The sequence below is a fragment of the Schistocerca gregaria genome, chromosome 1 (genome assembly GCF_023897955.1).
Source record: "Schistocerca gregaria isolate iqSchGreg1 chromosome 1, iqSchGreg1.2, whole genome shotgun sequence".
NCBI classification, from domain to species: domain Eukaryota; kingdom Metazoa; phylum Arthropoda; class Insecta; order Orthoptera; family Acrididae; genus Schistocerca; species Schistocerca gregaria.
Window position 1 is genome coordinate 1,011,434,717 of NC_064920.1, and position 26,192 is coordinate 1,011,460,908.

The 26,192-nt window shown below is 39.9% G+C and overlaps 1 protein-coding gene across 1 annotated transcript in view; it reads right to left on the reverse strand.

Annotated features, from left to right (window-relative positions):
• Positions 1 to 26,192, reverse strand: part of LOC126278769 (cadherin-86C) — a 396,441-nt gene that overhangs the window by 53,270 nt on the left and 316,979 nt on the right. The window contains exons 14-15 of the mRNA XM_049979049.1: positions 25,309 to 25,408; positions 7,480 to 7,596 (exon numbers count right to left, since the gene is read on the reverse strand). Of these exons, the coding sequence (XP_049835006.1) occupies positions 7,480 to 7,596; positions 25,309 to 25,408 (217 nt within the window). The remainder of the gene's footprint in view (positions 1 to 7,479; positions 7,597 to 25,308; positions 25,409 to 26,192) is intronic.

Here is a 26,192-nt window from a genome sequence, read left to right on the forward strand (position 1 = left end):
AGTGACTCCATTTCGTTTAAGAAAAGTTCAAAATTCCCGGACGGTGATCGGTAAACTGTAGTAATACCCAGGTTGAACTGAGTAATTTTTATAGCTGCAATTTCATAATCCTTTTCAACATTTTCCCTAGTTAATTCAGGTAGTGTAATAAAATCTACATTATCCTTTGTGTAAATATTGATGGCTATCAACTGTATTCTCTGGATGGATCTTCCATCAAGACCTACAGTCATGACACCTTGTATTACATCAACCAATTCATGTTGACACCAATGTCCTATATCTAATTGTTGGTACAGACCTCTATTATTTTATAGTTCTCTAGTCTTGGATACCTATGGTATGCTGGCATAAAAGTGATTACAAGTGTCTCACCATATAACAACCTGCTTTGCCATTTCTCCAAAGTCACCTTCTGTTGCTTACTGTAGCACTGCTAAACCACTCAACAGTACATCACGTTACCGTCATGCCAAGTCCACTAGTCCATGAAAAGCCTCGTCATCTGCCTCCAGACAAACTCAGACCACAAAGCAAAAGTCCTCTTTCATGTTAGCACACAGAATCTATCACCACTCTATCACCACCTTGCCAGTGCCCCTAAGAAGAGCAACAGGTGGTGCCCATCGATAGCTTAGCACTAGAACAATACCTAATGATGCCATGTGTCACATATCTAAGACTCTGCTATGCACATCCATGGTAAGACCATTTTCTCAAGGGTCAACCTCATCCTTGCAACAGGAAAATATCAAAACAGCCGTCACTAACAGTCAAGGTAAACAGTTTGAATCATACATTTTTAAAGCACTGATGACCTTGCGTGGCATGAACTGAATTTGAACTTGTGCCTATCACCTCACTGCTAATGGTCTCATGGAATGGCTACATCTACTATTGAAGGCATCACTCAGATGCCATACCATAGAGCACTAGACTAACAGCCTTCTTGTTGTCCTATTAGGCATTCAAACAGCTTTCAAAGAAAATCTCAACACGATGATGGCTGAAATAGTGTGTGGACAATAACTGTGACTGTCTGGAGAATTCTTCACCGACTCATCAAATAATATCATTGCAGCATCAGGCTTTGCATAACATCTAGACTCACAGATCTGCAAATTTCACCCGGTTGTTTCAAAAGAACATACTGTCCAATGACTGTTCATTTTCTGTTACTTACATTACTGTAAACATGTTTTGGTCTGACACACCACCATTTACAATAAGCCTCCATACCAGATGTGTACATATTCCACTTTTAATCTACCCAAGCTTACGTGTTAACCAGGCAGGCAAGCTGTGACATATTACCAGCAAAGTGGGTAGGTTGGTTTACTCCTATCCAAGCCAAGCTATGCCCAACCCAAGCTGGCTAAAGGAGTCTTGCTCACTCACCCATCTTCCTGATAAGCTACGCTACAAAGCAGTTTAGTGTGTAAACTTTCACTGTAGTCTTATGAGTGTGGTTTAGAAGCTGATTAAAAGCCTTAGCTATTATCAGTTCAAATTATGATTAGATCACCTCTAATTCATGTTTCCTGTAATAAGCAGAACCACATCTCAAATTCTAAATTCTTGGCACTTTAGAACCTGAAGATGTTTAATATACTACGATTCCGACTGAAGTAGGGTTTTGGAAGTATTGTTTCTGTAACCGTGATGTATTTCTGCCAAATATGACCCCAGTTATACAAATTTTTATTACTTTTCCCAGGCTGTGTATTGCAGTTTCTCAAACTTCATTCTATGTGGCCAGCATAGTTAATTGTAAATTTCCCAAATCAATTTTAGCAAATATGAAGCTAGTTTTTCATATTTTGTTAATCTGAAAGTACGTGTATGAAAGAAGAAGCTTTTCTTTCATACTAAGCTTTCTTTTCACTATGTTGCGTACCACCAGAATGTGATTTTTAATATCTAATGACCCATATTTTTTTTGTACTTCACTCAATTTAGCCCTAAATTTAGAAAGTTTATATACTGATAAATGGCTTCAAGCCCTCAAGACACATTCTTGCAAGCTTGTCAGCCACTATGTCCTTGTCCTGTTTCAAAATATTTATGGTGTGAGGAAACTGCTGGTGAAATTTACAAATATGGCATAACATTCTCAGAGTGTTTAGTAAGTATTTACACAATTTGCATTGTGAGACACCTATTGATTTGTTTGAAGCTGGCTCATAAATGCGTGAAAACGTTTACCCTGTGCACTTAGGCTCTGTTTCATGACTGGTATATATTCCCCAATTATTAACTTCTCCTCAATCTCCTTTAAGTTTGGTTTGTTCATTTTGCTGCTCTCACTATTACGATAATGAAGCTGTAGTGAAAATATCTGTGCAAACATATACCTGGCTATTTTGTAGTCATGTTGGATTATAGCGTAACCAATTGTCAGGTGCAGCAAGCTAATTTGATCCTGTGAAGCTTGCTGGCTAGTGGATACCCAAGTTGGCATGCTTTAAGCACTGTGCTTCTGTACACATGCACTCTTGTGTCTCTATTGTAGCAGGCTGAGCTGCATTAATGGTTGTGGGGGAGACAGGGGCAGGCAGGTTGGCAGAGAATTTGTACACCTCTGCTCCAACCATTGTACATTTGATGCTGACAGCAATCACTCTTCTGTCACCATTTCTATTGGCAGACTTAAGCCAGGCTTTAGCCCAGTGAAGACGCACACCAGTTCAGAAACGGCTGCTAACACTGAGATGCTACTTATGTGTGATTTCACGAGGACACCAGATGCATCAGCCTTCCACCACAACAGTCAATGGCTCTGAGCTAAACTCCAATCACCACTCACTCTAGGTACTGCTTATGCTTCAACCTCAAGTATCGTTGACACTTGGGTGGGGGAATGAGTGATGTGGGCAGTAAATTGTCTTTTATATTTTATGTACTGTACAGATCCTTATCCTTGAACCACAAACAAAAGAATGATAGTTAAATGTTCTTTGCAGTTAACTGTTGCCCAGTGTATTTAGCTATTGTTTGTTGTGTTAAGTAGATTGTATTTTCATACAACAGTGCATATACACAGTGAACTAAGCACCAATTTGTCCCCCTCCCCCCCTCCCTCCCCTCCCTGGGTCAGGATTTTAGCTCCACAGCCAGCACCTCACTGTGCATGGGACATCATGCACTTGTACTTAGTGGGATCCTTCCAGAACTCATCTAATAGTAGTAACATATGACAAAGTTTGTGGAAGAGACTTCAAGCAAGCAAGACTGACGTTACATCTCGGCCCTTACGAGATGACTTGACTCAACAGTCACAGCCCCATCATGATCTATGAGGCCCTTCACTTATGCACCATCTCTCACTGACATTCCAATGTAGAGCAGACACAAAGACATAATAAGATCTCAACATGAAGTGAAGTGTTGTGGCTCTGGGAAATTACATGTACTACAGGCAACGTCTGCCAATGTCACATGAAGCTTCAACCAGTGTGACCCCTGATACAACATGAGTATCCATGCTGTCTGATGTGTGTGCACTGTTGTGTTCATCCACCTATGCTGTTTCCACACTGACATTTTCTTATGGCTGGAACACTAAAGCACCTACACTGTCCTTGCTGTTGTAGTCACCCACCTGTGATATTTGTTCCATGTTTACATCTTCTTTCTTTCTACTTCTTCTTCCAGTAGAATACCAAGTCTCTCACTCCTATAGCTAGCACATATAGGTGAGTATGGCTGCCTGGTGGTGACTGTGCCATTATTGTTAGGGTCTAATGACAATATCTGAACCAGCACCTCTCATACAGAGCTGCACCAGACTACTACACATAGGAAAACTCAGCCATGGAGGTGGGTTGCATAGATATTAGATTAGTTTTTTGTTCCATAGATCCGTGTTGAGGAGATCCTCGTGGATGTGGAACATGTCACCATTTTTTATTTTTTATTTTTCTTTGTAAGCTGAAATAACAATACTAATAGAATAAATATATACAACAAATCAATTGTTTCTATTAAAAAATTCGTCAATGGAGTAGAAGGAGGTGGCCACTACTAAGTCTTTCAGGCTCCTTTTAAACTGATCTCTATTTGTAACTAAATTTTTTATGTTTGCTGGCAAATTATTGAAGATCAGTGTTCCTGAGTAGTGGACCCCTTTTTGAACTAAAGTAAGTGCTTTTAAATCCTTGTGCAGATCATTTTTGTTCCTGGTATTGTACGTATGAACTGAGCTGTTTGTTGGAAAAAGAGATATATTATTTAGGACAAACTTCATTAAGGAGTAAATATACTGAGAGGCAGTAGTTAGTATACCCATTTCTTTGAAGAGGTTTCTACAAGATGTCTGTGAGTTACCCCAAAATATTATACCATATGATATTATGGAATGAAAGTAGGCAAAGTATGCAAGCTTTTTCACTTTTATGTCGCCATGTCTGCTAACACTCGAATTGCAAATACAGATTTGTTAAGGCGTTTCTGCAGTTCTGTGGTGTGCTCCTCCCAACTGATTTTATTATCAAGTTGTAATCCCAGGAATTTAAGACTGTCAACCTCTTCTATCTGCTCTTCTTCGTACTTTAAGCATATGCTGGGTGGAAACCTCTTACAGGTTCTGAATTGCATATAGTGAGTCTTTTCGAAGTTTAATGTCAGTGAGTTGGCTTTAAACCATTTATTAATATCCATGAAAATATCATTAGCAGATCTTTCTAGAACTACACTCGACATACTATTTATTGCAGTACTTGTGTCATCTGCAAACAAAACGAACTCTGCTTATGGCAGTGTAACTGATGAGAGATCACTAATGTACACAAGAAAAAGCAATGGCCCTAAGATGGAGCCTTGTGGGACACCACATGTAATTTCTTCCCATTCTGATGATGACTGATGACTTAATTCACTAGTCCCTTGCACTGACACCCTTTGTTTCCTGTTAGCGAGGTATGACTTGAACCATTTTGCAGCACTGCCTGTGACACCATAGAATTCTAATTTATTTAAAAGGATGTTGTGGTTTACACAATCAAATGTCTTTGACAAATCACAGAAAATACCTGCTGCTTGTAACTTGTTATTTAATGAATTAAGTACATTTTCAGTGTAGGTGTAAATAGCCTTTTCGATATCAGAACCCTTCAGAAATCCAAACTGTGTTCTTGATAATATGTTATTTGTGGTCAGATGGTTGAGAAGCTGCCTGTAGATTACTTTTTCTAAAATTTTTGAGAATGCTGGCAAAAGTGAAATCGGTCTGTAGTTTGATGGCATCTCTTTATCCCCTTTCTTGAATAGAGGCTTAACATCTGCATATTTCAGCCAGTCAGGAAATGTCCCAGTTATAATTGACTGGTTACACAAGTAACTTAAAATTGTACTAAACTCACAAGAACATGCCTTAATTAACTTTGTTGATATTTCATCATAACCACTAGAATGCTTTGTTTTTAAAGACTTTGTTATGGAAGTTATTTCTTTTGGTGATGTGAGTGACATATTCATGTACCTGAAGCTATTTGTAAAGGCTAGTTTCAGATATTCAAGGGCATCATTTACTGATCCTGACAATCCCATTCTATCAGTAATGGATATAAAGTACTTGTTAAATAGATTTGCCACACTATGCCTATCGGTTACTAATGTGTCATCTACCCTTAGTGCTATTTGCTCCTGTTCCTTTCTGGTTCTACCAGTCTCCTCTTTCACTATATCCCATATTGTTTTTATTTTGTTCCCTGACATTGTTATCTTCTTCTCGTAGTGTATTTGTTTAGATGTCTGAATTACTTTTTTTAATATTTTACAGTATTCCTTGTATTTAACTAAATCATCAGCATTGGAGCTATTCTTGGTCGACAGATACATTTTCCTTTTTGTCTTACAGGAAATCTTTATTCCTTGTGTGATCCATGGTTTTATTATAGACTTCTGTTTAATTTGAGTAACTTTTAGAGGAAAACAGTTTTCAAACATGGTACTGACATTGTTCATGAATGTGTTATATTTTTCATTCATGTCATGAGCATTATAAACATCTTTCCAGTTCATATCTTTGAGCAGTTTTCTAAAACACTCAATTTTTGGTTGATTGAATACTCTTCTGTACTCAGATTTAGCAGTCTTGGTAATCTGCTTAGAATTTACATCTAAAACTAGGAGCTGCATGTCATTATCTGATAGTCCATTTATTACAGGTTTTATGATATGATTTTGTTCCTTTGATTTGTCTATAAAAATGTTATCAATGGCTGTCCTTGAGGATTTAGTGATCCTAGTTGGAAAGTTTACAGTGTGAGTTAGATTGAAAGACAACATTACTAACTTCTGTAAATGTTTACTGGAAGATTGAATTAGAAAATCTGTATTAGTCACCACCAATCAAAATTTCTTTGTTTCTTTCTGTTAAATAACCCAAAAGAGCTTCTAGATGATTTATGAATAGATTATAATTTCCTGCAGGTGCTCGGTAAATAGTTACTATTATATAGGATCTGTTATGGAACTCTACTTCTGTTGCACATGCTTCTAGATGCTGCTCTAAACAGAATTTATTAATGTCAATGTTCTTGAATTTATGGCAGTTTTTAATAAATGTGGCAACTCCTCCTCTCTCCATATCAACTCTGCAGAAGTAGGAAGCTAGCTTAAATCCTGAAATGTCTGACATATCTATACCAGTAGTCACTTGATGTTCAGAGAGGCAGATTATGCCAATTTCGTTACATGAATTCATTTCATCGATACAAATGAGTAGTTCATCAACTTTATTTGTGAGTCCCGGAATGTTCTGGTGATACTGCATACTAATGGGATTATAACTACTTTGGTGAAGATGAACTGGCAGTTTCTGACTACTTTCTGTTAAACATTGTTTAAATGGAGGCTGTATGTTAAAATCTGACTTCTGTTCATCTATTTTCTCAAACTGAGTCTGTCTGCCAATCTCTCTTAAAACTCATTTTCTATCCCCCTTCCCTATCCTAAAAAAGGCATCCCTCTGACGCCTGTGACCACTGGTATTTTACCACTTGTGACAGTGTCCCCCCTTACGTTTTCTGCAATCAAGCCAGACAGTTTTCCCTTCCCTTCCCTTTCCTATTGAGGTGAAGGCCGTGCCTAGTGTAATCCCTCCTATCAATAGCATCCACAGGAATCAAACCAATATGGGACCCTATATCCGTCCTAAGCAGCCACTCCAACTCCAAGTTCACCCTTCCTACAGAAGAGTTCAAATGAGGCCGATCATGGCGCCTCAACACAGACACAAATCCCACACTCGTATGCTTTGTTGCTGATGCTTTCTTCACCAGGTCACTCTCTATTTAAGAGTCATATAATTTATCATATTATAAGTGAGTATTCTTCTGCTTCAAGGATATAAATTTCTTGTTTGGCATGTGATACTGATATAATTTTGTGGGGACAGATGATTAAATAAATAGAGTATAAGATACATCAAGTTCTGTAAAACTGTCAGCCTTGTAATACAAAAACTCTAATACTAACCCATGTCATGTGCTTCCACGAAAAATTCAATTGGGCTGCTTGCATCTTGGATGGAACTTCTCTTTAGCCTCGGTGTAGGTTTTTCGTGGCTCAGTGATTCTCGAAGTCCCAGTAATCCTGTTAAAAATGATTTTAATTATTCCTGTTTCTTTTATCACTTTTTTATTGTTACTGTGGAGTTATATCCATTTAGAGTTATTATTAGCCAAGCCAGTTCCAGGCAGGTGATTGAATAACTACATAATATGAAAGATTCCTACAACCAAATATACATTGACTGTCATTGGCTCTGTGGTATCACAGTTAAAGAACTTTCGTTTCAGATCTTAAGATTACAAACAACAGCACAGGAGATATGATTATTTTGCAGTAGTGTTCCTGGTGGCACACTAACTGTTGCACAGAGACATGATATTTTTGCAGTACTGCTCCTAGTGACGCTATACTGGATGTAGTACTGCTCCTAGTGACACTTTACTGGATGTGTTACTTGAAAATACTGTTCAGAAATTGACTCCAATCCATGAAACATTATATAAAACTACTAATGTTACAGAAAGTACTTAATCCATACTGTACTCCTTTTGTGCTTAGGTGTCCTTTGTAAACAAATTGCTAAATGTTTGCTTCTAACACTCTGAGATGAGCTAACCTGAGGCCAAATACACATTGTAAATTAAAATCTATTGTGCTGAATCTAGGAATAGCACAACATAATGTGACTTAGTGGGTGGTTAGACACCACCATTTGTTCCAAGGCTGGGTACCATCTTTGGAATTTAGAAACACAGTTGTTGAGAGGAGTATTGAAATGTTCCAAGAGGTGTAACAAGTGTCCAATCCAGGCTGTTAGTTTTTAGGATATCTTTAGCAGATAGGTATGCAACCTTAGAAATTTAGTAACCTTACTGAGCATATAGTGATGATAATGTTAACATAAAAGTGGAACACAAATTGTAGCTCTGCTGAGAGAATAACCAGATAAGGTATGTATTATCACAGTTCATCATCCACTCGAAAACATGCAGTTTTTCTGTGGTGGAGCTGAAGTGAGTGGTGTGAAGAGGATGAGGGGGAGTGGTTGCACACTTTCTGATTCAAGGTATATACAAGCAGATAATATGATAATATGACAGGACATATAAGCTGAAAATGGGGAAAGTTTGGAAACCCTGGGAACTCATAAAAGCTCCCACAGAGAGACTAACAAGGAAATTGATATAAAAGGGAACTGCCAATCAGGCAGATATGTATCACAACATTAATGGATGTGCTTTTGGCAAGGAGAGCATTTGGAAACGAAAAGATGCGTAGAGATTGGGCCAATTACAGGGGTAATATCCTTTTGTAGGTAGGTGACATCAATAGTGAGAAGGAATAAAGGTGTTTCATGACTCTTGCGGACTCTCTCTTTCTTTTTTTTTGAAGACTTTTAATAATTCAGAATGGAATATTTTTTTCTATTCTTAGGTAGTGTGTTATCAACTGCAGGGCACAAGGATGATCCACTCTCTTTATGCAGAGTAGACTAGAGTAATCAGCAATGGCAGAATGAAACAAGAAGCCAAAATCAGAAATGCTGTGAGACATAGTTGCTCACTGTCACCACTGATATTTTAATTTGTGTATAGGAGAGTGAATGAGAATATTTGACTTCCTTGATGTGGATTAGCAGAAAATCTTGATTTGGTTGGTGACATCATTAGCATCAGTCATCAAAAGTGAAGAGTTACTGATTTAGAGACTTAATGAAGTGGAATATGTGTCAGCCAATAGATATAAAGTAAAGAAAACTGATATAATTGTGGACACAACAAGTGGATGTGCTGGATGGATAAAGGTTAAATTTGACTAGAGGCTCTTGATGGGGTTCATGTGTTTTGCTATCTTAGAAGTAGAATAGATAAAGAAGGAAGATGCAAGAAAGACATAGCAAGGACTGCAAAAAGCAAAAATGGTGTTTATAAAAAGAAAAAAACTACTAAAATCCAAAACTAAAAATTATCTTTGGAACACGTTGCTGCAAAGGAGCCAAACATGTTTGGGGGGGAAAAGGAGATACAGAAGGCTTTGCAATGTGTTGTTATGAGAAACTGTGGAAGATCAGCTGGGTTGACAGAGTAAGGAATGTAGATGTTCTGAAATCGGTCAGTGAGGGGAAAAAAGCTTACTAATTAACATAATGAAACAAAGAGGCAGAATAGTAGTACACTTCTGAGTGTTCTGCTGAGTTGTTGTTTCCATTTTATGAACAATATTTTGAGGACTGAACCAGCCATCTTCTTCAGGTATATTGTGAATTTTGCTGTTTCTACTCACTGCCTGAACTCTATAATCAGACAACAATTCATTGGAACACTCAGATATAAACTACTAATCAGTCAGGCTGAGAAAATTTGCGAGATCACAAAGAGATAGCACGAGAAGAGTCATTGCTGAAGATGCAAGAAAGACATAGCAAGGACTGCACAAAGCAAAAATGGTGTTTATAAAAAGAAAAAGCTACTAAAATCAAAAACTATAAAATATAAACCGAGACCAGAAAAGGCTTCATGAAAAATTATCTTTGGAACACATTTCTGCATACGAGCCAAACATGTTTGGGGGAAAAAGGAGATAAATGGAATGGAATGGTAGAGAGAAAGAATCACTGGAGCAGGCTTGCATGTCCATATGTAAGGCAGATTAGTGATGATGTGGCATGTGAAAGGATCTCATGCTTCAGTAGACAATATGACCATAAGGAAAAGCCACTTGAAACTAATGGACACAGGCTCTGTATCATATCTGAGGAGATGCAGTCATTGCTCAACAGCTGGTATGAAGGAAATGTGCAAGTGGTTCAGGAATTTGCATGTGGTTTGGGGACTGTTCACTTAAAGTCCTTAGAAGTCATAAAGACAGCCATGTCATGACAGTGGACACAGTTTGAATACACAGTTCGACCTGTTCTGCAGAATGAATTAAATATTCATCCTTGGAAACCACATTACTCTCAGAAATTATCACCGGACATTGGTTGGAACATGGAGAGCTGAAGCTTCCTTAGTATGGAGGCTGATCTGATAGTTTTGATAATATCCTGTGGTTAGAAGAAGCTGTGTTGCAGGTTGGGGAGTCTGTTAACTGGCACAATGGTTATTATTGGGCACAGACCATTCTAGACTGGCTGTTGAATAAAGTCAACACCAATAAAAGGGATTAGTTTGGTGCAGCATGACACCCACAAAAACTGTGCTGTGGCAAGACATCCACAAAAGTTGTGGGCGCATATCTCATTTGGGACACAGTGCATGCTGAACAGCATCCCAAGATGCTTGAAAATGATGTATACAGTATTGTATTCACACGAGACAATTAGAATGATCTAATCTTAATGGAACACAGAGCCTCGCCTCACTTTGGAAGCCTCGACACTGGTCGGGACAACGTAGCTACGTTGAGTGGGCAATGAGGAGTATTGAGCAAATGCCTATCTGGGAGTGGGCAAAAGAGAAAGTTGATTGCACAAAACCAAAAGCTCCTCAGGAGTTGGAGGAGCGAACTTGTCAAGTTTTTTGGAAGAAGCCACTGGATTATCGGCAGAAATTTGTCACTAAACACACCCCTCCATTTATCTAAATTCATTGAAGAAGTTTGTACTGAGGAATAATCAACGATCCATTAGTTACATGTGATGAGGCTTCAGTGGATGGCACCAGTTCTTTATCAATAAACTTAAGTTGTATAAAGACTCGCTCTTCTTATTACAGTTTGAAGTAAACTTCCAGCCCAAGAGCCCTAACTGATTTTGATTGGTGTAGGGCAAAGTTTGTTATGAGAATTACATTCCATGTTAACTTATTAAGAGTTATAAGCCACCTGCCCTTAGCTGACACTCATTTAAAAAAAAAAAAGAAGTCGAAGAGGGATTTATTTAATCATTATCTCATGCACTGAAGATAATTTCTTGATAACCTGTCATTTCCTCACAGAGTATAGTATCTGATTTTCTATATGATATTGTTCATTTGATGATGAAAATTTTGCACTGTGTATTTAAATGGATCATTGTAGGAGCTAATTTTCTATTCCAGATATATTTTAAATAATGTTGTGTACAAGCTGTATTCTAAGTACTAACTTGACACACATCACATTACTAAAGAACTATTTATCATGGCATATTAGTATGCAAGTGTTTTTTGATTTCAAACTGTGCCTTTATCCTATGAAAAGTTTCATAAAAATCAACCATCTTAGTGGCAATGTACAAGCAGTTTACTAAAGAAATTTATGGCACTCTGTCAGAAGGAAAATGGTGGAATTCCTGTGGAGCCTCATGGAAACAACAACAGAAATATTCTGTATATTGTGAGGACTGAACACAAATGTGCCTATACTTAAAATATCCTTACTCCAAAGAAGTCACAATAACTGAAAATATTTGATAAGTACATAAGAATAAGAATCTTTATTAGCCGTTCAGTATTTTCTTATACAGTGGGCTTCATCAATAAGTTCAATTACAGTATAAAGATGGTTATATTCTCATAACAATGTATATATAAATCATATGAATGTTAGTGTAGTACAATAGCACACATTAAGAATTTTATATATTGTTAATTTTACAATAAAAAAGAAAACATTATACAGATTTATACTAAGCAGGGCGTATTCATGTCGATGAATTGCAGCATCAGTTTCATTTCTTTCGTGTTGTACCTCATACAGGACATTTTCTGGTGGACTACCTGCAGTAAACTACTCACCCATTACCACTGAACTGATCGGCTTTAATTAACCCTGTCTTAATGTAAGGATTTCATTCAGATTTGAATAAACAATCATGTTCTAATACACCATGGCATCTAGTTTCTGTGAGAAGCCTCCTTTCTTTTGTGTTGAGGTAGTATGTTGTGGTTTGTTGATAGTCACATTTTAAATGTTTAATCATCTGGGTAAGAGCTATGAATTATAAATATGCTGTGGTTGTATTTTTCCAATTAGGTCAATTGTAGATGTATGGCAGGATGGTGAAGATAAAAGGTGCAATACATGATCTGTTCAAGCAGGACCATGAGAAGATTATCTACATTCAAAGACTGAAAGCTATTAGCAACATGAGAAGAAATGATGTTCATTATAAACAGGCGTCTATTCTCAAGCATTTATATGACTTGTTTCTCTGCAGTCATCAGCTTAGTTATTCAAGTCATAACCAGCAACAGTAGGCAAACAACAGCTGCTTAGTATAGCAGAGGAAGAAACAGCATTTCTAAGTTTGCTAGCTCTTGTGTTATTCTTAGTATATTAATTTATAGCCTGTATAAGCTAAAAGCTAGTAAGGACACAGCTACAGGATTAATATCTGACAATTACTTCTTTATGTTATCATATTCATTAGCATATAAGTTTCTTCATAATGATAGACTCTATGGATGACTGATACTCTCACAAGCCAGTGGATATGAAGTGGAGAATGTTCTCAGTGAATGGTAATAAATGACACTTCTCCTTCTTCTTTTTGTTAAGAGCTTTTTTACACAACCTGGGATGGGCTTTGCTGCACCTGTGTTTTATTTAACTCCGTGGCCAGATGCCCTTTCTGTTGTGTAAATCATCAGATTCCTAAGGGAGAGAAATTGTGTTCACCACCTGTATGTGAATTGTGTAAACTGTGTCCTGTGTGCTATTGTATTTTAACTGTTTGTGTTTCATATTTTCTAAGGTTTAAAGTGAGGACCAGCCCAGCATTTACCTAATTGAGTAAGGGAAACCACCTGAAAACCAAACTTAGGTTGGTTGGTGCACAGTTGTCACTCCACTGTGCAGGTTCGATGCAGATTTGGCTCACCTTCCTTTGATACAAGCTAGCACACCACACATTATGCTATATGAGCAGGCCAAATGGTAATGAAGTGCACCGAAGACAATAGTAAGGTCAGAGAACAAAGAAAAGGAATGATCAACATGATATCCATTACTTAGCATGTGACATTACCTTTTCTGTTAGTAGAAAAGATATAAATTTATGGCACTACCACACCATAACCTCAAACATCATCATCTTTAGCAGCAGAAACATCTGTTGCAGCATTTGATATTCACTGGTCAATAAAATGTCTCCTATAGTCTTATCTACACATCACACTATTCCGTAAAACACATCTCTGCTGCTCCTGCCTGTGCTCTAATGTAATCTGTCTACCTATAACAGTCTCAGTCTTCTCTTATGTCATGGAATCTAGCAAAGAACTTCCCCAGCACATTTACTATTAATTCATGTAGTTAAATGTCTCCATGATATCTTCCACTCCTATTCCCTAATCCAGTTTTTTGTCTTTCTTAGTAATTCTCAAAATGCATCGCCTGATTACTTACTCAAAGACATTAGTTTTTGAATGGTTTCCATATTAAAAAATTTATGTATCATCACAATAAGATTAAAAATGGTGATATACTCTGATTGTAAACTTTCCTTTTCAGGTATACTAGAATTCTTGTTTTCAAACCCCTATTCAGTTTTATTAAAAGCATTCATGTGTGTTTTTACTCTTTTGCTTCTTTTCCTACCTATCTAGTATTTGTCTTTAACTACCTTCAACACAAAAACTCATCTGGTTCTGTGACTTCTCTGTTAATTTGTACTACTTTCTTTCTGTTGTACTTGTTAATCATTATCTTAGAGTTATTATTGACTTAATGGGCTACATTATGACTTACTCTATGAAGTCCTTCCATTTATCGTTGAAGTTTGTCATCAGTAGAGGAAAACATTGCAGTGTAATTAGCAGTAAAGATGATTAAAGTATGCTCCATTAATGTATATTGCCTCATAGTTTTCCCTGAAACTTTTTTCTACAGTTGGTGGAAGCACATACAGCGAATTTCTTTTCCATCCATTAGGTTTTTCTATTTATTTTTATTCATAAGCTTCTGTTGTTGTGGTCTTCAGTCCTGAGACTGGTTTGATGCAGATCTCCATGCTAATCTATCCTGTGCAAGCCTCTTCATCTCCCAGTACCTACTACAACCTGCATCCTTCTGAATCTGCTTAGTGTATTCATCTCTTGGTCTCCCTCTACGATTTTTTTCCTCCACGCTGCTCTCCAATACTAAATTGGTGATCCCTTGATGCCTCAGAACATGTCCTACCAACCGATCCCTTTTTCTGGTCAAGTTGTACCACAAACTTCTCTTCTCCCCAATCCTATTCAATACTTTCGCATTAGTAATGCGATCTACCCATCTAATCTTCAGCATTCTTCTGTTGCACCACATTTCGAAAGCTTCTATTCTCTTCTTGTCCAAACTATTTATAGTCCATGTTTCACTTCCATACATGGCTACACTCCATACAAATACTTTCAGAAAAGACTTCCTGACACTTAAATCTATACTCGATGTTAACAAATTTCTCTTCTTCAGAAACGCTTTCCTTGCGATTGCCAGTCTATATTTTATATCCTCTCTACTTCAACCATCATCAGTTATTTTGCTCCCCAATTAGCAAAACTCTTTTACTACTTTAAGTGTCTCATTTCCTAATCTAATTCCCTCAACATCACCTGACTTAATTCAACTACATTCCATTATCCTCATTTTGCTTTTGTTGATGTTCATCTTATATACTTCTCTCAAGACACTGTCCACTCCATTCAACTGCTCTTCCAAGTCCTTTGCTATCTCTGACAGAATTACAATGTCATCGGTGAACCTCAAAGTTTTTATTTCTTCTCCATGGATTTTAGTACCTACTTGAATTTTTCTTTTGTTTCCTTTACTGCTTGCTCAATATACAGATTGAATAACATCGGGGAGAGGCTACAACCTTGTCTCACTCCCTTCCCAACCACTGCTTCCCTTTCATGTCCCTCGACTCTTACAACTGCCATCTGGTTTCTGCAAAAAAGGTAAATAGCCTTTCGCTCCTTGTACTTTACCACTGCCACCTTCAGAATTTGAAAGAGAGTATTCCAATCTACATTGTCAAAAGCTTTCTCTAAGTCTACAAATGCTAGAAATGTAGGTTTGCCTTTCCTTAATCTTTCTTCTAAGATGAGTCGTAAGGTCAGTATTGCCTCACGTGTTCCAGTATTTCTACGGAATCCAAACTGATTTTCCCCGAGGTCGGCTTCTATTAGTTTTTCCATTTGTCTGTAAAGAATTCGCGTTAGTATTTTGCAGCTATGGCTTATTAAACTGATAGTTCGGTAATTTTCACATCTGTCAACACCTGCTTTCTTTGGGATTGGAATTATTATATTTTTCTTGAAGTCTGAGGGTATTTCGCTATCTCATACATCTTGCTCACCAGATGGTAGAGTTTTGTCAGGACTGGCTCTCCCAAGGCCATCAGTAGTTCCAATGGAATGTTGTCTACTCCGGGGGCCTTGTTTCGACTCAGGTCTTTCAATGCTCTGTCAAACTCTTCACGCAGTATCGTATCTCCCATTTCATCTTCATCTACATCCTCTTCCATTTCCATAATATTGTCCTCAAGTAGATCAACCTTTTATAGACCCTCTATATGCTCCTTCCATCTTTCTGCTTTCCCTTCTTTGCTTAGAACTGGGTTTCCATCTGAGCTCTTGATGTTCATACAAGTGGTTCTCTTATCTCCAAAGGTCTCTTTAATTTTCCTGTAGGCAGTATCTATCTTACCCCTAGTGAGATAAGCCTCTACATCCTTACATTTGTCCTCTAGCCATCCCTGCTTAGCCATTTTGCACTTCCTGTCAATCTCGTTTTTGAGACATTTGTATTCCTTTTTGCCTGCTTCATTTATTGCATTTTTATATTTTCTCCTTTCATCAATTAAATTCAGTATTTCTTCTGTTACCCAAGGATTTCTACTAGTCCTCGTCTTTTTACCTACTTGATCCTCTGCTGCCTTCACTACTTCATCCCTCAAAGCTACCCATTCTTCTTCTACTGTATTTATTTCCCCCATTCCTGACAATAGTTCCCTTATGCTCTCCCTGAAACCCTGTACAACCTCTGGTTCTTTTAGTTTCTCCAGGTCTCATCTCCTTAAAGTCACACCTTTTTGCAGTTTCTTCAGTTTTAATCTACAGGTCATAACCAATAGATTGTGGTCAGAGTCCACACCTGCCCCTGGAAATGTCTTACAATTTAAAACCTGGTTCCTAAATCTCTGTCTTACCATTATATAATCTATCTGATACCTTTTAGTATCTCCAGGGTTCTTCCACGTATACAACCTGCTTTCATGATTCTTAAACCGTAAGCTTCTGAACAATAACATAAATAAGCCTTTCACGACTCTGCATGTAACAAGACAAAAGGATAATACACAAAGTGCAACATAAGTGATACACAGAATAACTGAAGTGAGCAGTACAAACTAAAAGAACATAGTGAGTATGAATCAGCACTGCTCTTCACATATATAGGTGTGATTCGCATATATAGGCAGAGACCGCCATGTGCACACATTTGGCAATTGATTGAAGTACACATGCATGACAGCACTATACTCAGTGCAGTCACACTCACACATAGTAGCAGGATACAGCATACCTCTCCTGTGTGTGAAGAGGGTGTCAGGGTGACAGAGAGACACATTCGTCAGTTCCAGAGTGGCAGGAGCCATTGCCGACAATGGGGCAGAATGATGTGCTGGAGAGGTGCCAGAGCATAGGGCCAGAACATGCAGAGACGCGGGCACGCCTGAGGACAGTGGGCCCAAGCAGTGCCTGACTATAGCTCTGAGGAGAAGGGTACTATCACCTTCTCTGCACCATCGTCAGGAGGCAGGTCCCAGTGTGGAGGAGGTCAGGCTGGACCCACCAGTGACAATGACTGATGTGACAATGGCGAGGGGGCTGGCAGAGATGGCCCAACCAGAACACAGGTGCGGCAACAGACCCAAGGTCAGAGACAGACCAGCATCCAGTGCTGAGAAGGTGGATCACCAGGGTGTCACACATGCAGGAGGCAGCCAATGGGATCGGGGTGCCTGTACAGCAGCCTCTTGACGTGGAGGGCAATGGGGCAGGCTGTGGAGACAGGGGCCACACCTGTGAACCTGTAGCTTCTGGTGGTGAGGCGGTGGGGGTGGGGCAACTGATTAAAGAGGCATGCCACCAGCCTGTCAGCGGTATGGATAACACAAAGATGGCATCCCCTGCAGTGGACAACAGTGGCCAGTATCTACTTGGAGTGGCAATCAAACCCGCATGCCCACTCTGGTGATCCTGGTGCAAAGTGGCCTGACAAACTTGTCTCTGACAGATGTGGCACAGGCCGCAGAAGGTGAAGGAGCATGTGTGGCTGCCAGCTGTGAAGCATCTGAGCTGGTCTCTACTCTCCCATATGTGAGAAGTGATAGGTGCTCAGAAACAGAGGAATCCTGGTGAAGAATCCTCAATAAACCTTTTCATTTGGGACTTGGATGTATGCACCAGTCATTCTGCCTCACCATTTGATTGAGTGTGAAATGGTGGAGCTGTAACATGACAGATGCTGTGACAGGAACAAAACAAGTGAAAGGTGTGAGAAATGAACTGAGTCCCATTATCGGAAACTAAGGTACAAGGCAATCCCTCAATACAAAAACACCTTCGAAAGTGTGTGAATTGAGGCCTCAGCTGAGGTCAATGCACACTGGAAAATGTAAGAATACCAGGAAAATGCATCCACAACCAAGAGCCAATAGGAATTCAAGAAGGGGCCCACAAAGTCTGATTGAATACTTTATCAGGCCAGGGGGACAGAGATGCCCTGGAGCTGCCTGTTGTCAGGCACACTGCTCACAGGTGCTGCATTGTGAGGCAAGGAAATGTGAGGGTTAAACAAGGGAACCTAGGGGTTATGGTCAGTTACTAGGTGAAACTTGGAGCCTATGGGAAGAGCCTCTATTTCTACCTGAGAGTAACACTGCTGGACTGGAGTGAGGGATTTAGATGTGAAAGTGATAGCTACTGGCATATCAGTGAACTAGGACTTACTGTGAAGTGTCCTCCACCAAAACTATGTGCTGGTCCAGAGAGAAGATAGTTAAACAAGGGGCCAAGAATAGTGTGGATTTCCACATTTGAAAAGCACATTCACAATCCAGGCTCTAGCAAAAAAGGTACATTCCTGAGTAACAAGGCATGCAACAGGTGGTCCATTGTTATGGTAGTAGGCTATTGTACATGGAAGGTCTGAAGTTCCTTTGTGGACAAGGGGCAAGGTGTGAAGATTTGCTCTGGCAGAGGACAAATGCTATCTTGTTTGATCTTGAACCCCAAACAAGCAAAAGTATGAAAAAACTGAGAGTTCATGAGGTTACACTGTAAGCCTGTAGAATGTAAGACAGAAACAAAATGCATAAACTTTTAAAGTCACATCTATGGAGGAAACCATGACAACAATATCATCCACATAACTAATGCAACCTAGGACAGGCATATTCAATTGCTCTATAAATTATTGGAAAATAACTGGGGTACTAGGCACACCAAAAGGAAGGTGCAAATATAGATAAAGGCCACAAGGAGTATTCAAAACCACAACTATCCAACTCTTCGTCCACAGGAGCATACAGATACACCTCGGAGAAATCAGTTTCAGAAAAGCACTAGGCATCCAATATTTTCGCCAATGGGTCCTCCTGGCGTAGAAGAGGATATTTATCATGATTGACCGGGCATTGAAAGCGGTACTGAAGTCGCCAGAAACGCAAAGTTTCCCTACATCTACATCTACATACATACTCCGCAATCCACCATACGGTGCATGGTGGAGGGTACCTCGTACCTCAACTAGCATCTTCTCTCCCTGTTCCACTCCCAAACAGAACAAAGGAAAAATGACTGCCTATATGCCTCTGTACGAGCCCTAATCTCTCTTATCTTATCTTTGTGGTCTTTCCGTGAAATGTAAGTTGGCGGCAGTAAAATTGTACTGCAGTCAGCTTCAAATGCTGGTTCTCTAAATTTCCACAGTAGCGATTCACGAAAAGAACGCCTCCTTTCCTCTAGAGACTCCCACCCGAGTTCCTGAAGCATTTCTGTAACACTCACGTGATGATCAAACCTACCAGTAACAAATCTAGCAGTCTGTCTCTGAATTGCTTCTATGTCCTCCCTCAATCCAACCTGATAGGGATCCCAAACGCTTGAGCAATACTCAAGAATAGGCCGTATTAGTGTTCTATAAGCGGTCTCCTTTACAGATGAACCACATCTTCCCAAAATTCTACCAATGAACTGAAGACGACTATCTGCCTTCCCCACAACTGCCATAACATGCTTGTCCCACTTCATATCGCTTTGCAGTGTTACGCCCAAATATTTAATCGACGTGACTGTGTCAAGTGCTACACTACTAATGGAGTATTGAAACATTACAGGATTGTTTTTCTATTCATCTGCATTAATTTACATTTATCTATATTTAGAGTTAGCTGCCATTCTTTACACCAGTCACAAATCATTTCCAAGTCATCTTGTACCCTCCTACAGTCACTCAATGATGACACCTTCCCATACACCACAGCATCATCAGCAAACAGCCGCACATTGCTATCCACCCTATCCAAAAGATCATTTATGTAGATAGAAAACAACAGCAGACCGACCACACTTCCCTGGGGCATTCCAGATGATACCCTCACCTCCGATGAACACTCAGCATCAAGGACAACATACTGGGTTCTATTACTTAAGAAGTCTTTGAGCCACTCACATACTTGAGAACCAATCCCTTATGCTTGTACCTTAGTTAGGAGTCTGCAGTGGGGCACTGAGTCAAATGCTTTCCGGAAGTCAAGGAATATGGCATCCGTCTGATACCCTTCATTCATGGTTCGCAAGATATCGTGTGAAAAAACGGCGAGTTACGTTTCACAGGAGCGATGCTTTCTAAAGCCGTGCTGATGCATGGACAGCAACTTCTCAGTCTGAAGGAAATTCATTATATTCGAGCTGAGAATATGTTCGAGAATCCTGCAACAAACCAATGTTAAGGATATTAGTCTGTAATTTTGAGGATCCATCCTTCTATTGTTCTTATATACAGGCGTCACCTGTGCTTTTTTCCAGTCGCTTGGGACTTTACGTTGGGCAAGAGATTCGCGATAAATGCAAGCTAAGTAAGGAGCTAATGAAGTAGACTACTCTCTGTAAAACCAAAATGGAATCCCATAAGCTGCTTCACAACCCCAGGGATGTCTATCACTATGTCCTCCATATGGGAATCTGTACAAGACTCAAACGGCAGTATGTTTGTACCGTCCTCCTGCGTGAAAGATTTCTCAAATGCTAAATTTAAAATTTCAGCTTTTGTTTTGCCGTCTTCCATTGCCAGCCAGACTGATCAGTGAGTGACTGGAATGTAAGCCTTCGACCCGCTTACTGATTTTACGTAAGACCAGAATTTCCTTGGGTTTTCAGCAAGATCTTTTGCTAAGATATGACGGTGGTAGTGGTTGAATGCTTCGCACATCACTCTTTTTACAGCAACACAAATCTCTACTAACTTTTGCCTGTCCTCATTCTCCTGATTTTTCTTGTACCACAAGTGCAACTGCCTTTGCTTCCTGAGCATTCTCCGAATTGCGCTGTTAAACCACGGTGGGCCTTTTCCATCTGTAATCCACTTTTTTTGGCACATACTTGTCCAATGCGTGATTTACAATGTGTTTAAAATTTTGCCCATAATTCTTCCACACCCATCGTACCGGAAGTAAATGAAGTCGATTCATTTACTAAGTGGGATGCTAACAACTGCTTATCTGCTCTTTCCATTAAGAATACTCTCCTAGCGTTCTTGACTGACTTTTTAATTTTCGTAACCATAGTCATAATGACAACATCATGATCACTAACCCCTGTCTCAACACTGACACCGTCAATGAGGTCTGGTCTGTTCGTGGCTACCAGTTCTGAAATATTTCCATTACACGTTGGCTGTCGATTTAGCTGCTCAAGACAGTTTTCGGATAATGTGTTAAAAAATAATTCACATGATGGCTTGTCTGTACCACCTGTAATGAATACATACACATCTCAGTCTATTCTAGGTAGACTGAAGTTGCCTCCGACTAATACACCATGATCCGGGTACTTCTGCGATACAGAATGTAGACTCGCTATGAATGATTCTAGAACTGTCATGGTGGAACCTGGTGGCCGGTAATAACACCCCACATTTAACTTCATTTTCCCTAGCCCTGTGTTAAACGTGTCCAGGTAACTTCACAATAACACTCTACTTTGACCTCAGTAGACACAATATTTCTATCAACTGCAATGAAGAAACCACCTCCTATGGTGTCTAATCTGTCTATCCGATACACGTTCCAACCCTCACTAAATATTTCAGAACTTCATATCTCAGGGTTCAATCAGGTCTCAGTCCTGAGAGTAATTTGCGCACCACACGCTTCGTGGAGGGCAGTAAATTCAGGAACTTTATTCCGAACACTCTGAAAATTTACTGCTTATATCTTGATAGCTGAAGTGTCTTTACACTGAGCGCATCCTGATTCCCCTGCCTGCACGTTGACTGGTGAGTGTTCATCAGGGCACCTCACACTACTGCCTAGCCTAAAAAAAACCCATGTTCACGCCACAAGTACTCTGCTACCCGAGTAGTCGCTTCCTTTGTGTAGTGCACCCCTGACCTATTTAGGGGCATCCTACAATTCCCCACCCAATAGCACAAGTCTAGAAATCTGCAGACAAGACCATCACAGAGCTGACAAAGCCTCTGGTTGAGACCCTCCACTCGGCTCCAAACCAAAGGACCCCGATCCACTCTGGGAACAATGCTGCAAATAGAGAGCTCTGCTTGCACCCCAAGTGTGAGGTCAGCAGTCTTCACCAAATCCGCCAGCCGCCTGTATGAACTGAGGATCGCCTCAGAACCCAAGTGACAGGCATCATTGGTGCCGACGTGAGCAACTACTTGCAGACGACTGCACTCCATATGCTCGATAGCCACAGGCAAGGTCACCTCCACATCTTGGATGAGGCCCCCTGGCAGACAAACCGAGTGCACATTGGATTTCTTTCCAGCCCTGTACGCTATTTCCCCAAGGGGGTCCATCACCCGCCTAATGTTGGAGCTCCCAATAACCAGCAAGCCTTTGTTCCCGTGTGCCTGCTCAGGCCCTGCTGAAGGAGTGGCCACCTGCCCACTGACAGGACGAATGGGTGAGGCCAGCCGGCTGCCTCCACATTGGCCCTCTGCCTCGAGTGATGCGGAGGCGTTGCAGTCCGCTACTCACCCTAAGGTGAGGGCGGCCTCAAAGCACTGAGTACACAAGAAGGTGCCTCGGTGGCTGAGTCAGCGGACACAGCAAGCGACACCTGGGGTGTCTCAAGTGACGCGCCAAACCCTCCGCCGCCATTGCACTTCAAAGCAGCAGCGTGAAGGTGGCTGACCATGGCCAACAGCACTCTCAGCTGCTCACGAACTGCGGCCAGCACCTTCTGCACCCGCACACAGCATGCACACACCCTATCCATCCTACTGCCAATATCTAACAACTCCGCCAATTTATACTCTACAGCTATCAATAAGCAATATACTCCTCTCAAATATGAGAATATGCAAGGATTTTATGTAATTAAATATTCAAGCGCACAAACACTTGGAAAGAAATTAAGAATCAAACTATAAAACAAATATGAAAGCTAAATATGTGAATCACTACTGCACTGCTGCTGCACTACGGCTGCACTGATACTTCACCAGCGGCTGCTCAAGGCTGCTGACAGCTTCTGAACTGCAACCAGTGGAGATGACCATTCACTATCTATAACAGTTTGAACTACCCCTAGAAATTAAAGTCTGTTCAATTCTGCTTTCACTTGATCTTCCATGGTGACAGGAATAGGATGCATATGACAAAGACGAGACCAAGCTATGGTTTTCAAAGAAATATGAACAGAAAAATTTGTAGCACACCCTATACCTTCTGAAAACACGTTCAAAAACTCCTCACACAGTGTTTCTAATTGAAAAGACAGTACCTGATTGGACACAAGGTGAACAGCATTGGTGATAGAAAATCCAAATGTTGAAATGCGTCCATCCCAAACAAGTTCTCAACACCAGCATCAGCAACCACTAAAAATGTAATGGAATGAACCACTGACTTATAAGAGGTGGATGCCGTAAATTGTCCCTACAGCACAATGTTCTGTTTGTTATAACTAACCTGCTTCCACATGACGGGCATCAACAGTGGAAAGCCTAAACTCACAAAAGTTTGAGAATTCAAATATTTCACTGCAGCACCTTTGTCAACCTGTAGCCAGAGCACTTTGCAAAAAACATGATAAACAACTAGGGAGAAGTCATAAGCATTGGACTCACAGTTTGCGTCCTTGTCCCTTTCAGAGCAACCTTCAGCGAATGGCAAATGGAGGCAGTGAGGCCTTTCTTCTGGCAAGCATTACAAGTAGTTGCCCAGTGCTTATGGCACACTGAGCATTTATGCTGGACACAACAGAAAGGCCAAGATGAAAACAGAGAATGCCAACACTGGCACTGTGGTGATCACGGCTGCTTGCTTGGATCAGTCTTAGTCTGCTCGGCACTGGGCCCGCGTGTTTACTGCCACCACTGCTGCTTCCTTGTGCAAGCTGTCTGTTGTTCTAGTGCACACATATTGTGACACTAGTGCCACATTGCCCTGTGCTTAAATTTGGCCACATGCTGCCCGAAAAAATTCAAAAGTTGTGCTATTTGCAAAACTCCTGCCAATGGGGAGTTATTCACAGAATAAAGCCTTCTGCCACACTTTCTTGCCCAGAGCTAACCAGATGATTGTGTCATGCACCAAGAGTCTGCGTAAGATTCATTATGGGCATCAATAACAAACTGACACTTGTGTTGGTTTCAGTACAATACAACTTGAGCCACTATGACATGCGTTCGTTTGTGATGATAGTTGGGTAATAAACTGCACATGTCATCAAAAGTAAGAGCTGACAGTTCTTGTAAAGCCACAAAGTGACACAGTAATTGATACACATAGGTGGAATCAATGAAAGGAATAAGGCTTTGTACAAATTAAGTACACACTACACTGACACTACACTCAATAGCAGGACACAACATAATGATTTCTTAAAAAAATTTTCATTGTTATTGTTTATTCTTCTAAAAAATATATATGTGTGTGTGTGGGAAAAATATATTAAAAACAAAGATTCCAAGACTTACCAAGCGGGAAAGCGCCGGCAGACAGGCACATGAACAAAACACACAAACACACACACAGAATTACGAGCTTTCGCAACTGGCAGTTGCTTCGTCAGGAAAGAGGGAAGGAGAGGGAAAAATGAAAGGATGTGGGTTTTAAGGGAGAGGGTAAGGAGTCATTCCAATCCCGGGAGCGGAAAGACTTCCCTTAGGGGAAAAAAAGGACAGGTGTACACTCGCACACACACACACACACACACACACACACACACACACACACACACACACACACATATCCATCCGCACATGTGTCTGTGTCTGTGTCCATCCGTACAGGTGTCTGTGTATGTGCGGATGGATATGTGTGTGTGTGTGTGTGTGTGTGTGTGCGAGTGTACACCTGTCCTTTTTTTCCCCTAAGGGAAGTCTTTCCGCTCCCGGGACTGGAATGACTCCTTTCCCTCTCCCTTAAAACCCACATCCTTTCATTTTTCCCTCTCCTTCCCTCTTTCCTGACGAAGCAACTGCCAGTTGCGAAAGCTCATAATTATGTGTGTATGTTTGTGTGTTTTGTTCATGTGCCTGTCTGCCGGCGCTTTTCCGCTTGGTAAGTCTTGGAATCTTTGTTTTTAATATATAAAAGAAATATACTAATGCTAGTTACAAACCGTTACAAACCTGTTATTTTATCTATACGAAATTTCATTGCATCCTGTGTATTGTAGTCAATGGAGTAATGGACTACATTGTTAGGTGCTTCAGCATCACCATCTAAAGCCTGAAATATTTTTCAAAAGTTGTTTATGAGGATCAACATTTTAATCAAATTCAAATGATATGTTCTACATCCATAAAGTTCTCATAACTATAATTTTGTGGAATGAACAATGAATCTAATCTAATATAAATGCATGAATTTTGTCAAAACACTGCACTTTGATTTACATGACACTGTCAATATGATAAACAGACATTTCTGCCAGAAATTTTACAAAAGCAGCTCGGAAACTGGATAATCAGGACATTTTGTCATACCTCATACAGGATCTAGAAACATTTATTTCTGACCATGATCACAAAAAAGAACTATGAATTAAACTTGGGAAACTTCATGTAGAAACTCTATACCTTTGCATAGAGAATCAAGTGACAGTCATTTTCTGGTGGAAACGTTTTTAAAATTTATCACAGATACAAGAAGGCAACTGGAGAATTTTAGAGAAGCTAAACTAAGTTGAAAGTTTACCTAAATTCTCCTGTAATATATTTGGATTATGGGTTTGCCAAAACTGGCTATCACTGTATGAATCATTGCTCATTATTAATAAATCTCCATCATACTTAGAGTAATAAGAATACTTCTGCAGTTATTGTAGCAGATGAGCATCTCCATACAACATAATTTTAAAAAAAAATAGAAGCTTTTTGAAATTATCAGCTGTTCTATGGTTTTTGAGTATTACTAGGGAATGAATGTGTTTGCCAAATAACACAAGCTGCATATCTATAATGGTAATTATTAATATATATTGCAGAAGTATTTCGACTAGCTGCAGCTCTAA